This window comes from Dermacentor albipictus, chromosome 4 (genome assembly GCF_038994185.2).
Source record: "Dermacentor albipictus isolate Rhodes 1998 colony chromosome 4, USDA_Dalb.pri_finalv2, whole genome shotgun sequence".
NCBI lineage: Eukaryota > Metazoa > Arthropoda > Arachnida > Ixodida > Ixodidae > Dermacentor > Dermacentor albipictus.
The window spans coordinates 129,787,763-129,802,876 of NC_091824.1; the positions used below are offsets into that span (position 1 = coordinate 129,787,763).

At 46.1% G+C, this 15,114-nt stretch overlaps 1 protein-coding gene across 7 annotated transcripts in view; it reads right to left on the reverse strand.

Annotated features, from left to right (window-relative positions):
* The window catches only part of LOC135898354 (neural cell adhesion molecule 2-like), a 542,388-nt gene that overhangs the window by 189,028 nt on the left and 338,246 nt on the right, over positions 1–15,114 (reverse strand). For 2 of the 7 annotated variants that reach the window (XM_070537574.1, XM_065427234.2), the window contains exon 1: positions 10,868–11,145. The exons of the other annotated variants lie outside the window; for them this stretch is intronic. In XM_070537574.1, coding sequence (XP_070393675.1) covers positions 10,868–10,988 — 121 coding nt within the window. In that variant the 5' untranslated portion in view covers positions 10,989–11,145. Of the gene's footprint in view, positions 1–10,867; positions 11,146–15,114 lie in introns of those variants that run through there. 7 annotated transcript variants of the gene reach the window in all.

Consider the following 15,114-nt stretch of genomic DNA (forward strand, 5'->3'; position numbering starts at 1 on the left):
TAAACGCTTGAAAATTATCTTTGCAAACACTTGTTCCCGATCCTCTCACACTTTGCTACATCAGTGGAAACAAGAAGAATGTTTCCCAATACAACAGATTCCTCAGCAAGAAGTACCTATAGCAAAGGACCACGTGTGAGTCCATGATTTTTTTATTAGTATATGCCTTTTTTTCATTACACACCATGCGTCACTCGTTACAATGGCATGCTGGTTTATTGATTGATTTTTCTTTCCTTTAAGAGCGGGAGAGGGGGGGGGGGGGGTGTAATGGCGAAGATTGGAAGGCAGTCCCTGTTAGGCGAGCCACTATCAATCAAGGTTAACTTTATTGATTTTCTGTCAACACTGCAACTTGCTGTACATGCTGTGAAGTTACAAAGGCTAATAAGAACTGTCGCTAGATAAATTTATAGTTATACCAAGGACGCCTAGAAGTCTAAACATCTTCACCTTAATATATATGTATATAACGCGTGTTGGAGCGAGCACTTTCAAAAATTTTTGACGGTTGCCTGAGGCTCGTAGCACCAATTTGGTTCATGAGCTGGTCTGCTCGAAGAGGCGGACATTACTTGCACAAAATATGGAAAGGCATAATGCACTAGTTGATAGAAAATCACTAATTACGATTTTAACTAATTACCTCGTGGCCCATATTGCAATTTACAAATTCTAGCTGTGGAGTTCGCAAGGCGGATCCACTTAACACGAATTCTCAGGACGATGCCAGTTTCGAGATATTAATTCCCGTACTTTGTGGAGAAATGCATTGGCGTCCCAGTTACTTTCTTAACAAAACATTGTTTTACACATTCAAGCACAAAAGTAACTAGAATGCCACTGCATTTCTTCGCATAGTTCGGGAATCAATAATTCGAAACTGATGTCATATTGAGAATTCGTTCCAAGTGGATCCGCCCTGCGATCTCCACGGCTAGAATTTGTAAATTGCAATATGAGTCAGAAGGTGGTTCGTTAGAAAGTTAATTAGTAATTTTTTTGTGATTTACTCCATCATGGATTTCATTTTTTTTTGTCCAAGTAGTGTCCACCGCTTCGAGTAGATCACCTCATCAACTAGAATTGTGCTATCCGCCGCAGGCAACCTTTCAGAATTTTTGAAAGCGTTCGCTGAAACATCCTGTATATAGGACAGCAAAGATAGATAGTTTGTTTTATAATAAATGATGCTGCCGTGGAAAAATAGGCCACCGAGGGTTCCGCTATGCCGAACATCACAAATAAACTCCAGCGACTAAGCGATATGGGAAAAGAAAGGAAAGGGGAAAAAGCAGTAAGAAAAAATAGGGGAGGTATAGTGCATCATGCAACTCAACCGTAGCCTGACACACTACAGAGCACGCTGTATCGGCGACATGAGAAGATGGAGCATTATCGCTTGTCGTAGGACAGGTAAGAGTTCCGGTGTCGAACATGCTTTTTTGGAGTGACAGGGTATTTCACAAAGGTGGGTCAACAAGCTATCGACGCTTATTTCGAACACGTTTCCCAATAACCGCTGTGTGATGCAGCGCGAAGCGGGAAAAGGGACACAGGAAAATGAGGACAAGCGCTTGCATCCGACTGAAATTTTATTTTCTGGTGCAGGGTTTTATATTGAAGGTTTTTTAGCCCTGTATTGCCACGCATGCGGATGTACCCCGTTCTTCGAGAAAACAAAAGTAATATTGACGCATATGAATGATCGCATGCGCATCATTGTTAAATCAGCTAGCATGGCACGTGAAGGATGCCAATGAATCCCTGGCCTTCACAAGAAGGAAGTTGGCCTTCTTAGACAACGCCAGCGCGACCAATGAGCTGTAATGGCATCTTTGTTATTTATGTCGGTCTTTTCTTCTGCTTATTCTTTATAAAACCCTCTATCAGACAATAAAACTTGAGTTCTCAGTAAACGCTTGTCCTCGTTTTTCATGTTTCCTTTGTGCCGCTTCGCGCTGCATCACGCAGCCTCATGGAAAACCAACTAGCCCAAGCCGTCATCTTTCTCGTATACCGTTGAGGATATCACCGCCTGCTTTTCCCTTTTCATCACCTTCCTTCACCTTGCAGGCTTCCACAGAACTACTTTGCCGTATTCACTATCGCTACACTTCGAGTTGTCGATTACTTTGCCCTCACCCTGCCGTTTACAAGCCTCCTCGTTAGCTCAGGTTGTAGAGGGACCACCACGGAAAGGTGTGGGTCCGGGGTTGGCCCGCCAGACCAGGACGACTGTTTCATCAACTGCGAAGCTTACATTTGGACAAACGTGCATGGGTTTGCACTGTACTTTGTTTTTTTCTCGGGTAGATCAAAAGTTGTTGTAGATTGTGAATAGACCCTTAGAAATAAAAAAAAGAAAGAAATCTGAGTTGTGCTTCTGGTGAGAGGTGTATCAGTAGAATTGCTTCTCCTGATATACAGTCGAATAATTCTGGGTATTTTTCAAGCTGTCTCTTTATTATGTACTCAAAATTGACACATAGACGTCCTGTACTGGCGCCACTGAGAAAACTGTGCAGCGTCCTTGCATTACATGGGTGAAAGTTGCAAGCAGTCGTTTTTCTTAAAGCAATTTTTTGCAGGAAATTAACCATTCTCATGGTTCTGACACGTAAGTGCCTCAGTTTAACTCTTCGTGTATCGTTTTGCCTTCGTATTATGAAAGCGTGGAATTACTTTCGACGCCAGTGGAAACACATGCATGCTAAAATCAAGCAAGCAAGAAGTTAAATGTCGAAATTGAAGGTATTTCCGAACCTTTAAATTTGATCCAGTTTTTATCATATCAAGTTCGTCCAGTTGAGGGCGCTGTTCCGTCATTGAAGTGCAACCTCTTCGTTTGTATTTACATAGCTATACAGCAGCATATTAATCATATTAAGACACTGCTGCTTTAAAGCAATCGCATTTAAAACGTCTGAATATCCATACCACTTAAAGTGGTGCCACTCTGTTCGCAGTAAAGTTGCGATTTCTTTGCGCGCTGGACACTTAAGAGCTCGCGTACAGTGCAATCAGTGAAAATGTTAAGTGAATTAGCTTAAATATCGCGATCTCTAAGCGGGCCGAAACTCACAGCGCTTCCACATTTGATAGACGGCGTTGCTCAGAACACGGGGACCATACTTGCGTTCTTGGTAATTTGCTAATGAAATCCTGGTTGCTCGAGCGTTAAGATTTGCCTGGGAGGTCAGTGCCATTAATTAGTGGGAAAGGCCTACACCCCGTCTTGTCTCGCCGCCTGAGACTCCAGTATGTACTACGTGGAGAAGTACTTCATCTGCGAAGATCTTGCACTCGGTTATCTGATTGGTGTCTCTAAGGCAATGGAAACATGTTAGCATTCGGTTCTGTCTTGAAGGGCCTTCCACTAGAAATTAAACTGCACGTAACTGCAGTACTTCGCCCCTAGTGTCGATCTCAACATTGCTTCGGTCATGCTGAAAGCGGCTAGAACTGAGACATACATAACTAGCGCTAAATAACAACATAGATTGAGTGAGAGAAGCCCAGAAAACAGAGGGGTTGCGCACTGTTTCGTTCTTGCCTTACGTATTTTTAGCGGTAGTTAAATTTGTCCCACTTCTGTAATACGCGCTAACTGGCCCAAGTTTCTCCTATAGAAGCGACATATTTGTGGAATTTGAAGTCTCTAGAAGCATCTCTTTTTAAGATACCCGCAGCAGCTTACCGACTAATGCAACCAGGCGACAGGCCCAGCCTGGTGTACACTGGCATCTGGTAGTGGGCAGAACGGCGAGAGGCACTTTGTTTGCACTGTGAAGCGGAGCTTGAGTATAAGTGCTTCAAATTGAACATTGTTACAACGGTAGCATGTGCAAGCAGCGCAAGTGAGGCACTCACAGCCCGTGACAAAGGCCCCACCTTTTATAGTTTTCTGCAAAAACTGGCATTGGAATATTTGGCGCTAGACTCTACGGGAGTTTCAAGTATGGTGGCTCATCAGCGTGAGAGTAATAGGCAGTTCGTAGATTTGCCTAAGAATTTGTCCTTTCGGCTTCAAGAGGCTTTGCTACGTTGCAAATTTAGTGTTTTCAGAGAAATGGTGCGTACAGATGCCATAATTTAAAAGTGTCATGTATGGGGACAGATGCTAACTAATTGTCCTACTGCGTTTAGAAAACAATGAGGGGTTGAGAATTTAGAAAGATAAAGCGTAAAAGTAATTCTACAAGATTGTGTGAAGCCACCAGCATGAATATAATTAAGACGTCCATGTAATATATAGCAGTAGTTCCCCTGGTACAGCTGAGCCATTGCAGTACGTACCAAAGTTCCCTGCAGTAAATGTTGTATGAAACGCTGTGGCGCTTGCTACGTAGGCATCGCGCGAAAGTATTTTCGGTGGAGGCAGCTACAAACGGGCTCGTACCCGAACCTAAACGTACTCAACAAAATTTATCCCACACAATACAATGACAAATGCCCCTGGTGCCACGAAACACCCACGCTGTACCACATAACGTGGGCATGCCAGCAGATAGACGTGGTACCCGTTATACCAAACCCGAGTGCGGAGCAATGGGAGGGAGTGCTCTCCAGCGATCGCCAGGTCGACCAAGAAGGTCTGATTCGGCGAGCACAACTGGCAGCAGCATCCAGCGGAGCCCTGGACTAAGGGCAACCGACCGTTGTGCTGGAAGATGGACGATTCCATCTGAAGACCGCAGAAGACCAGCGAATCTAGAGCTAATAATGTTTTTCACTCACTCACTCACTCGGCACATTCTCAACGTGGTGCCGCCACGCTACGGCGTGCCTATTTTAGGCTGCATGGTAACGCCACTGTTGTGCCAATCAAATTGGGTTTTATGTGATATCGATGTATGCGTACCATTCGCAATATGAATTCAGCTATGAGGACGAACGAAATTCCTTATTAAACACGCTCCATAGCAGTTAGTGGCAGAGCTGACCCTTTGTCTGGCGCACCACGCCTGGGACAGCGCGGCGCTTTAGTCCTGATAAGGTGAAAGTGCCGATAACTGGCGGTGGATGCGTCGTCGAAATACGGCGCTCACTAACTACCGTGCAGCGTGATTGAGGGCACCGCTTTTTGATCCGGCCGGGTGGTTAGCCATGCGATATACTTCATTTTTCGCGGGCTTAGTATATCAGACGGAAAAAAATTAATGGACAAAAAGTACCTGACTTAAAACATGCCAGCTTTAAGTTTCTTTCAATTTTCTAAAGATTCTTCGTTTACAGCCCGTCATTAAGAACAATAATTACCAAGATGGATAATTTCAATTATTTATTGAATGGCGCTAGCAAAAAACTTACTGGTGGCTTCTTTACTCAACTGTGAACAATATGCAGTGGGTTATCTGCGCGAACAAAGGCTCGTCTTTTTTAAAAACACGAAACATGATAGCTCGGACATACTGTATATTGCTCAAATAACCGTTCTATGTGAAGGAAATTAGGAGTTACGACATTTCAAACATCTTACGGCCCTCACTGCATCAACACAATTGTCCTGCGGGAACTAACACTGTTCGTTCGTTCGTTCGTTCGTTCGTTCGTTCGTTCGTTCGTTCGTTCGTTCGTTCGTTCGTTCGTTCGTTCGTTCGTTCGTTCGTTCGTTCGTTCGTTCGTTCGTTCGTTCGTTCGTTCGTTCGTTCGTTCGTTCGTTCGTTCGTTCGTTCGTTCGTTCGTTCGTTCGTTCGTTCGTTCGTTCGTTCGTTCGTTCGTTCGTTCGTTCGTTCGTTCGTTCGTTCGTTCGTTCGTTCGTTCGTTCGTTCGTTCGTTCGTTCGTTCGTTCGTTCGTTCGTTCGTTCGTTCGTTCGTTCGTTCGTTCGTTCGTTCGTTCGTTCGTTCGTTCGTTCGTTCGTTCGTTCGTTCGTTCGTTCGTTCGTTCGTTCGTTCGTTCGTTCGTTCGTTCGTTCGTTCGTTCGTTCGTTCGTTCGTTCGTTCGTTCGTTCGTTCGTTCGTTCGTTCGTTCGTTCGTTCGTTCGTTCGTTCGTTCGTTCGTTCGTTCGTTCGTTCGTTCGTTCGTTCGTTCGTTCGTTCGTTCGTTCGTTCGTTCGTTCGTTCGTTCGTTCGTTCGTTCGTTCGTTCGTTCGTTCGTTCGTTCGTTCGTTCGTTCGTTCGTTCGTTCGTTCGTTCGTTCGTTCGTTCGTTCGTTCGTTCGTTCGTTCGTTCGTTCGTTCGTTCGTTCGTTCGTTCGTTCGTTCGTTCGTTCGTTCGTTCGTTCGTTCGTTCGTTCGTTCGTTCGTTCGTTCGTTCGTTCGCTCGCTCGCTCGCTCGCTCGCTCGTTCGTTCGTTCGTTCGTTCGTTCGTTCGTTCGTTCGTTCGTTCGTTCGTTCGTTCGTTCGTTCGTTCGTTCGTTCGTTCGTTCGTTCGTTCGTTCGTTCGTTCGTTCGTTCGTTCGTTCGTTCGCTCGCTCGCTCGCTCGCTCGCTCGCTCGTTCGTTCGCTCGTTCGTTCGTTCGTTCGTTCGTTGGGTTTTATGTGATATCAATATACCAATGTGCGATATTAATGTTCATGTGATATCAATCGTTCGTTCGTTCGTTCGCTCGTTCACTCGTTCGTTCGTTCGTTCGTTCGTTCGTTCGTTCGTTCGTTCGTTCGTTCGTTCGTTCGTTCGTTCGTTCACTGATTCGTCCGTCGTGGTTTATTTATTTATTTTAATTATTTGTTTTCAATATTTATTTAATTTTTTATTTTGAAGATTTATTTGGATTACTTATTTTAATTATTCGTTTGTTCGGTCGGTCGGTTGATAGTTTGACTTAAATGCGATAAACGAATAAACGGGATAAAAATACAGAACTGAAACGAAGATTTTGAGAAAGATCATACTGTAAACAAATGAGTATTTAATAATTGAGTATTCATGTCAAATGAACATACCGTTGAAATTGGTTTGCACAAGAAATTGTCAGCGGGAAAGGGAAACTACAATTGAACTCCCTTCGAACTTATGCGTAAGCTCAAGCCATCAGTCATATTGCTTACAAAACATTATCCTTATTACTGTACACACATCTTAACTTCAGTACCTCTGCCTTCTCATGGTCCTTGATTACGCAGGCCGACGTCATAAAATACAAAATTTTAGGGTATGCATCTATTGAAAAAATCATGATGCGAAAAGCTGCTCACGCGCACCATGTCTGTGCCCCTTCATGGCCTATTTACTGGATTACTCACACTATCGAAACAATACATTATACATGAATTACACTTACAGCTCGACTTCCAAATTTCTTGCACACAAAGGACATGGTGGTGGGACATGGACAAGCACAATACCCTGATAGCGTAGAGAATCGCTGCTCACTTCTTTATATATACTTACATTGATTGTCTCCTAGATTTGAGTGGTCACATTCCCATATTCATGTATTGCGCCAAATCGGTAGATTATCAAAATAAATGGATAGGCGTGATTAAAACTACTCCAAGTGTAGGCATTTACTTTAGTTCGACGCAATCAATAGTAAAGTCACAAACAATAAATATCACTATAACTCAGGGTAACGAAGAACACTAAGATGAAAAATGTGTACATATCGTTGGCGGCTTCCTCGCCCACCGAGTTTGCGTTGCTCTCGCTGTGAATTTTTGATAAACATGATATTTACTCTTTTTTTATTCTTTGCAGATTCATGTCGTAAGCATGCAGCCTAGAGAGGAGTTTGCAGTTTTTTTCTTCTAAGAACATGAAATTCCTCTTCGGTACTGTGAACATTGAAAATGAAGAAAAGCGCTGATATGCTCAGATACATCAATGCGTCCGATGTTTTAGGTATAATGTTTTGTCTGCTTCCTGATACAACGACAGATTACTTGCAGCTTCTTGAGCTATAAGCTGAAGTCTTGGTGACTTCGTTCCTCAGCCATGTGGTGCTGGTAAACGCGTCCCTGACAACACCAAGGCTTCACGGGAGGATAAAATCTTCAAGTGATGTACAGTGAGTGGGCCAACAAGGGAAGTATCTGCCTGGAGACAGCGTTTCGGCAAGAGGACTTGTCTGCATCAAGGACTTGTCTGCATCAAGGACTTGTCTTTAACGTGACGAAGACAAATGCTGTTGTCAGAACGTTGGCTCCTAGTCGAGGTATATCCTTATTACCCAAGGATTCTTTACAAAGCTTATTGAAACGCTGTTACTATAGGAACTGTTGATCGATATTACACATGATGTATAAAATTACTAATTCTGTTGTCGGGTTTAGTTAACACCGTAATGCTTAGCTAACTTACAGCAGGGAGTGACCTAAGGCCAGAGGACATTAGCATTCTCTTTTTCTTCGACAACAACCCAAAAGAAGATATTCAAGTTCATTTACCGTCTTCTTACCGTACTGCAACCGCCGAAACACCTGACGTGCGTAGCGCATATGCAGCCCGGATGCTCTCTCACGCTTCCCTCTGGACCCGCTGCGCCATTTAGCACCGCCGAAGCGAAGTTCTGGCGTGGCGTGTGTATGAACGTGTACACAGGGAAGATTGCTTGAATATTTGTGGTGTGGAATCAACTTACTTAACTCTCTTTTTTTCTCATTGTAGAGATGTACGCACGCAGTAAACGCACACAAGCACGTACCCAGTCACCGAAGTTGGTGGAAAACTGGCTTATTAAACAGCGGCGCAAACCTTGGAGCACATACCCAGCGGCAGGTATTTCGCGACACAAGTTGCTGTTAAAGAGATTCATCGAAGAGCAGCGCATACTAAGTAGCACATGTGCAGCGACCCAAATTCACATCTAACGGGTTCATTGAAGTGTAGCGCATATCTTGTTTCCCACACGCCGTGATCCTAGTTAAGGTGAATGGAGTTCATGCAAGATCGGAGCATAAGCAGCGGCACATAGCCAGCAACACAACTTGGCGTGAGAACGTTTACATGCATCCGTACGCGCGCGCGCACGCACGCACGCACGCACACACACGCACACACACACACACACACGCGCGCGCACACACACACACACACACGCGCGCACGCACACACACACACACACACACACACACACACATACACAATGATACACACACACAATACATGCACAATGATTATGTGTTTTTATGGATTTTTTTTAAAACAGCCTGCTGCAGATAATGTAATTGTAGTCATCGTACCTGATGATTCGGAGAGGCAGGAATTACTTCCACCAGAAATCGAAACCAATATTCAATTTTTGTCAAAAGCGACTAACTATATTTAGGATTAATTACCTTAAAGCACATATTGCACTTGGCGAAATGCGAAAACACCGGTTTACTTAGATTTAGGGGCCCGTTAAAGAACTCCAGGTGGTCCAAATTAATCCGGAGTCCCCCACTACAACGCGTCTCATAGGTCATGGTTTTGAGCCGTAAAACCGCACAATAATATTCGGAAATTGTAGCCGGCCAATTTGCAAGGTGATGAGGATGAAGCAACATTTACTGGTGTATCCACTTGGAATGAGCTTCCAGAATGACGCCAGTTTGGAGATATGCGCCATCAAACTTGCCGCAAAAATGCACTGCTGTTCCACTTGCTTTTCTAAAGAAAGATGCTTTTTTATGCATTGAAGCACAAAGGTTCCACACTTTAGGAAATAATATCTCAAGCTGGTGTCATCCTGGAAATTCATTTCAAGTGGATCCGTCTTGCAAGCTGACCGGCTACAATTCGTAAATTGCAATGTGTGCTATAATGTAATTATTTGAAAATTATTAGTGAAATTCTGTTAATTCGTTGAATATGGGCTTCAATTTCTTGTGCTAGTAACGTCCACCATCTGTTAAGCTTGCGAGATGTGACAAACTAAGGCCTGAAGAAAATCTTCATCTTCTTGAAACCGATATAAATAGGCAATTAATTCATTTCGGAAAAGCATTTAGTACTTTTATAACTTTAGACCCGTGCAGTCACTGGCTCGGAACCTTTGACAAACCTGTGTTTGTCAAATAGTGCCTGCATTATTTATTTAGATGTTTCCACATCATATAAAGAATTTCGATCCAATACACTGGATTCTCATACTTAAACATATATATATATATATATATATATATATATATATATATATATATATATATATATATATATATATATATATATATATATATATATATAGCTGATGTAAATGTAAATGTAAATGATGTAAATGATATAGCTGATGTAAATGATGTAAATCATTTTGCATGTCCGTATCTACGTTTAGCTACATGCGATCATCCTTGCATGTGCTTTCATATCAGAGGTGACTCAGCGACCTAGGCCCACATTTTCATTATGGGCAAACCATGGAATCATTTGAACCTCATTCTTCATAACCTGTGTCTAGAGTTTAATAAATTTGACTTGTTGTAGGGTGTACATTTCCCCATGTGATTTTGAGGTAATTAGGCGAAGTCTCCACAGGAAGCTACGCGATCGCATCCGCATGTCTAAGGCAGAGTCGTTCAAAACTTGTTGATCACGTACCAAGAAAAGGAAACAATACAATACGAAGGAAGAGAACCAAATAAATCAAACTAGAAAGACAGACTGCTTGTCTGAACTTTTGTCCGATGTTATATTTCGATACCCCTTTTGCAATAGTTTGCAACAACCTAGCAGTCATTGACAAGCCTTAGAATATCGACATGGACAATATCATCTCTCACTGATATCGCCTTTCTATTCCCGGCTCCTTCTACTATGCTGAACAGAGCGTATGCAGTTATATTCACCCAAGAGGATTCTCTCTTCTTTATCAAACAGCTTTATCTCTATCTCCCGTTCTCTAGCCGTCTCATCTGCTGATGCGAATGCTTTGCAAGTATGTTTGTTTTCATTGCGCAAGACCGTCAATAGAGGGGAAAGGACGCAAATTGCAAAGCCGACTCACCGTATGGCTGCTCCTTGTTGGCCGGCCCCTGTATCCTAGTTTGCACCAGCACTGCACCCAGCAGAACGCGCACCGCGCAGGACACCAGGGGCGATCCTAGACGAGCGGTCCGCCTCACCATCGCGTCCGACGAACGCACGGCCTGCTCCGCCACGGGCTGCCGCGTCTGTCTCTCAGCTGCTCGCGCCGCTGTCCCAGCTGGGGATCCCGGCGCCGAGTCGAGGATGACGACGTGCCGCCCCCGCAAGCACCAACGCGAGAGCGAGCGCCCGTGGGGCGCGAAGTATAAACCGCGTGGTGCGTCCCCTGGAGCGCGCGCGCGTCGCCCAGCGGAACGTGCCTCTGCTGCAGCGACGAACCGTGCGTGCCGTACCGGGATCGATGCGCGCAGCGGCCTTAGTGGCAGGGCACCGGCGCTGTGCCGGGCGGCAGCGGCGGCGGGGGACTATCTTCGCGTGCGCGCGCCCTCGCGAGGCACCCGCTGGAAGGAAGGAAAGCCGAGGGAGCGGGAGGTCGTCCCAGTGGCGGCCGCCGCCGAAGAAGTACAAGAAGAAGGGCGAAGATTCTCTCCCCGGTGCTTGCTTTTCCGGTCCGCTTGACGAGATCCGATTGCGGGGCGGTGTGGGGGGGATTTCGATCCGCGCCCGTCTCGACAGCACGCTTTCTCAAGGTGCTCAAGTGTTGGCCTTCGTCTTCGGCAAGGAGCCCCGCGTCCCGGTCTCGCGCTCCCGCCCGCCCCGTGAGGACCACCGGTGTTTTGCTCCTTTCTCTCTCCCCCACTCTCTCTCCGTCGCACCCGGCCCTATGGGCTGACGCTCAATGTTCACCTCTCTCCTTCTTTTTTTATATCCTTCTGCAATTTGTGTGTGGCTGTCCTTTGTCTTTCACTGCTAAAAGCATTATTCGGATTAGATCAGGAATGCTGCGTGGGAATGCCGGAGCTGAGGACCTGAGTGCAGTTGATCGCGCACCGATACGGTGCTATCTTATAAAGGTCAAGTGAGAGACTCCATTTTGTCTGGGCAAGCACTCCACCGAGACAGGTTCTAACGGCTCCCTACCTAACTAACAGGTTTGTTTTAGCCGTTGATGTCCTGGCGGTAAGGGGTGAGCCGTTAGCGGTGACTGGTGCGCACTGAACTGCGACGCAAACACAACCACTGAGAGACAAATCAACGTCCCTAAAGCCTTCAGCGAGTTCCACCCTCCCTCCCTCCCCCACCCTTTCCTTGTTTACCTTAAAGTTCAGATGTCATAGAACCGTTTTAAGCCCCTTCAGCAGCGCCGTTTTGGTTGCTTAGCACTAGTGTTTTCGGGCCAGGAAAAGGTATTATGCGAAGCATAATACTAGAGCTCAACCCAGCTCCTCAGGCGCGGCGGTGTCGCCTTCAATACCACGTGACACCGTGACGTCACGACAGAGGAGAAACGGGGCTCCAACTCGCGCCGTCGCTCGCGGCGTCGCCTTCAAGGCTGACCACGTGACACCGTGACGTCACGACAGAGGAGAAACGGGGCTCCAACTCGCGCCGTCGCTCGCGGCGTCGCGGTGGTATATAAGCAGCTGCGCTTGCCTCTGCTAGACACTCACGAGGTGAGATGCCTCCTGGAGAAAGAGCTGCTCGTTGTAATGAGAAGCGAAGGTTGCGGCGTGCTACAGAGACTGTTTCTAGGTGGCTTTGCTACGGCGCAGCGACTACGCGCCCCACATCGGACGCGGTGAGCGTCGAGCAACGCAGCGTTCGGCGCGACAACGAAATGTGCGCATGAGCAGGCGCCGCACGCCTGAGCCGACGACACCGGCTTTTCTGCGACACGAGCTCCTTAACGCTGTCGCGATAAAATAAAGGCTAGTATGCTTCGCATCCTGGGCTTAACCTTAGCTAAGCCACAGCCATTTTTTTATGCGGACCCAACGAGATGAACTGAAAGCTATCATTTTCCTCTGCAGTGCGGCTCGAGTATATTCCGGCAACAAACAAGCAGATGAAACGAGACCTGCCTCCTTACTCTCGTGTTAAGCGTTGTTATGGTTCGCATAAAGCGGGTGCTTTACCACGTCGAAGAAACACAAGCAACACAGTGCGTTTTATTAAGGCAAAAGCATTTATTGACTCGTACCCCCGGAGTCCTTGAAAACAGAAAACGCGTCCGATGATACAAAAACTATCATCAGCAGCATTGGCTCATACCCCCTAAGCAAGCAAAAAATCTAATGGCTACAATCCGACGCTATCATGACTATAGGTTGTGTGGAAGTCATACCTTATTATTTTAATGAAATATTTTACTTTGAGAAAATCAATTAGTTCAGTAATTTATTTGTGCTACACAGAGGGCCTGCGTGGTTGGGTATGAGTGGTCCAGAATAATTTTGCGCGGAAGGAGGGTTGATTCTGGACGCGTTACACCGGACGCCGACGCCTGAATTTCTGCGACACGCCGCCCTTAATGCTATCAGTTCGCCCCTAACTAAGCCGTCATTTTGAACACTAAAAGCAAATACTTACCCAGGCAAGGACTTGTTTCGAAAGACTGTACTTCACCGATGTAAGCGTATTGGTAAAGACCTGTTCGTGCAGTTCAGGAAAAAGTGCTTTCAGAAGTAACAGAAAAAGATAGTGTTCAACAGAAAACAAAGGAAATTCGCCAGGCTGCTTTCGTGTGGGAATACGAAAGCATTATAGTTGCTTTAGTGAAACGTTTCTTTTATTTTTCGTGCGTTCCTTGTCCACGCAAGCTCTCGCGTGCGTTCTAACTGCAGCTCCGTAAGGCCGAATCAAAGCGCGCCAAGCGTCTCAGCGCGCTCATTTGCCTGCGAGGAGTTCTTAACTGGGAGGAACGCTAAGCGGCGTTCAATTAGATTAATGCTGTTTCATGCAAAACTTTCATTGATTCACAAGTTCCGGTGGCGATATGATAAGGCCAAAACCCAGCTGCTCCCAAAGCAGAGCAGCTGAGGGAAAGGGCGATTTGATGAGCTGAGAGCTGCGCCGGTGCCGTGGTGTGAGTAATTAGCAAGCATTCCAACCACATAGGCGCACGCCCACGCCACACGCGCTACGAATCAGAGCAGTTTTGCTTCCGCCGGGGGGGTGGGGACGGGGGGGAAGGGCAGGAAAAGATATCGCGCGTGCTGCCACCGGCTTCGTTTCCGTTCAGTTGAGTCCCGGAAAACGGATGGGACGGCCACGCGCTGTGCATTCCCCCAGAGGAACGGGCAGCGTTCGACGAGCGGCAGCAAGAACTCGCCCGTCGCTCGCAGTCGGTGCGCCGATCCAGCCATTAGATACTCCTGCGATCTCAGGCAATCCGACAGCAAAGAGGAGATTCCGAGCTGAGGGGGCGGGAGGCCGAAGCAATCCAACACCGTTGCCTGTCGGTTATACTTAACAGTGATGGTCAGGTGCATTCAGGACAAGCTTCGCTTACCCCCATTTTTTGGTAGGGGAAGGTTTTTATATAAATATATATATATATACACTCATTCTATGCATTCATGACGTGGCGCCACCTCCTCCCCATTCGTTGCGGCATCACGTGCCCAATGACACACTCACTAGGCACACCTTTAGTCAACCAAAATCTTATAGCCGTTGTAGAGTCGCGGAAGCGTGCTCGTCTCGCAACGCAGAAGCCCCGGCTCGATTTCCACCCAGACCTATATTTACCAAATTTTCTTTCCGCAATCATTCATTTACTTTGTTTACGGGAACCTCCCTGAGAAATTTGACGTCAATTTGAGCATTTCTGACTCGAAAACTCTTTGCGCCGTCGGCCATTTTTGGTACCATCACTCTGTGGTGACCCCGATGACCCCGGGCTTTCGCCTAATGGGGCGTATAATGCTTTCGCATTAAAAGAAATTGGCGGCATGTCTTGGCGGGAAGCGTGTGGAACGCAATGGGAAATGTTTATATCTGCGTATTTTGTCCAAACACCAGCATTCTTCATATTTTGCCTAATAATTTGGTTCGCTAATAACCTATTTGATCTCTGCTACTTTCTTTCTATCCGGCGCAATGTAGCAGGCTAGAGGAATCAACATCATGCCATCGTTTCTTAAATATTTTTTTTATTTGAGTAGCTTTTTATGAATCGCTAATACAAAGGCGCCGGTGCAGAGGGCGCGTGCTCTGGCGCACCCCAGTTGGGGAGCGCGTTCGTCGACGCACACAAAGTTCTTCGGGACGCACATGCCATGTGAGCATACTACAGACACAGATGTGCTCGTTAATGGCTGTGTA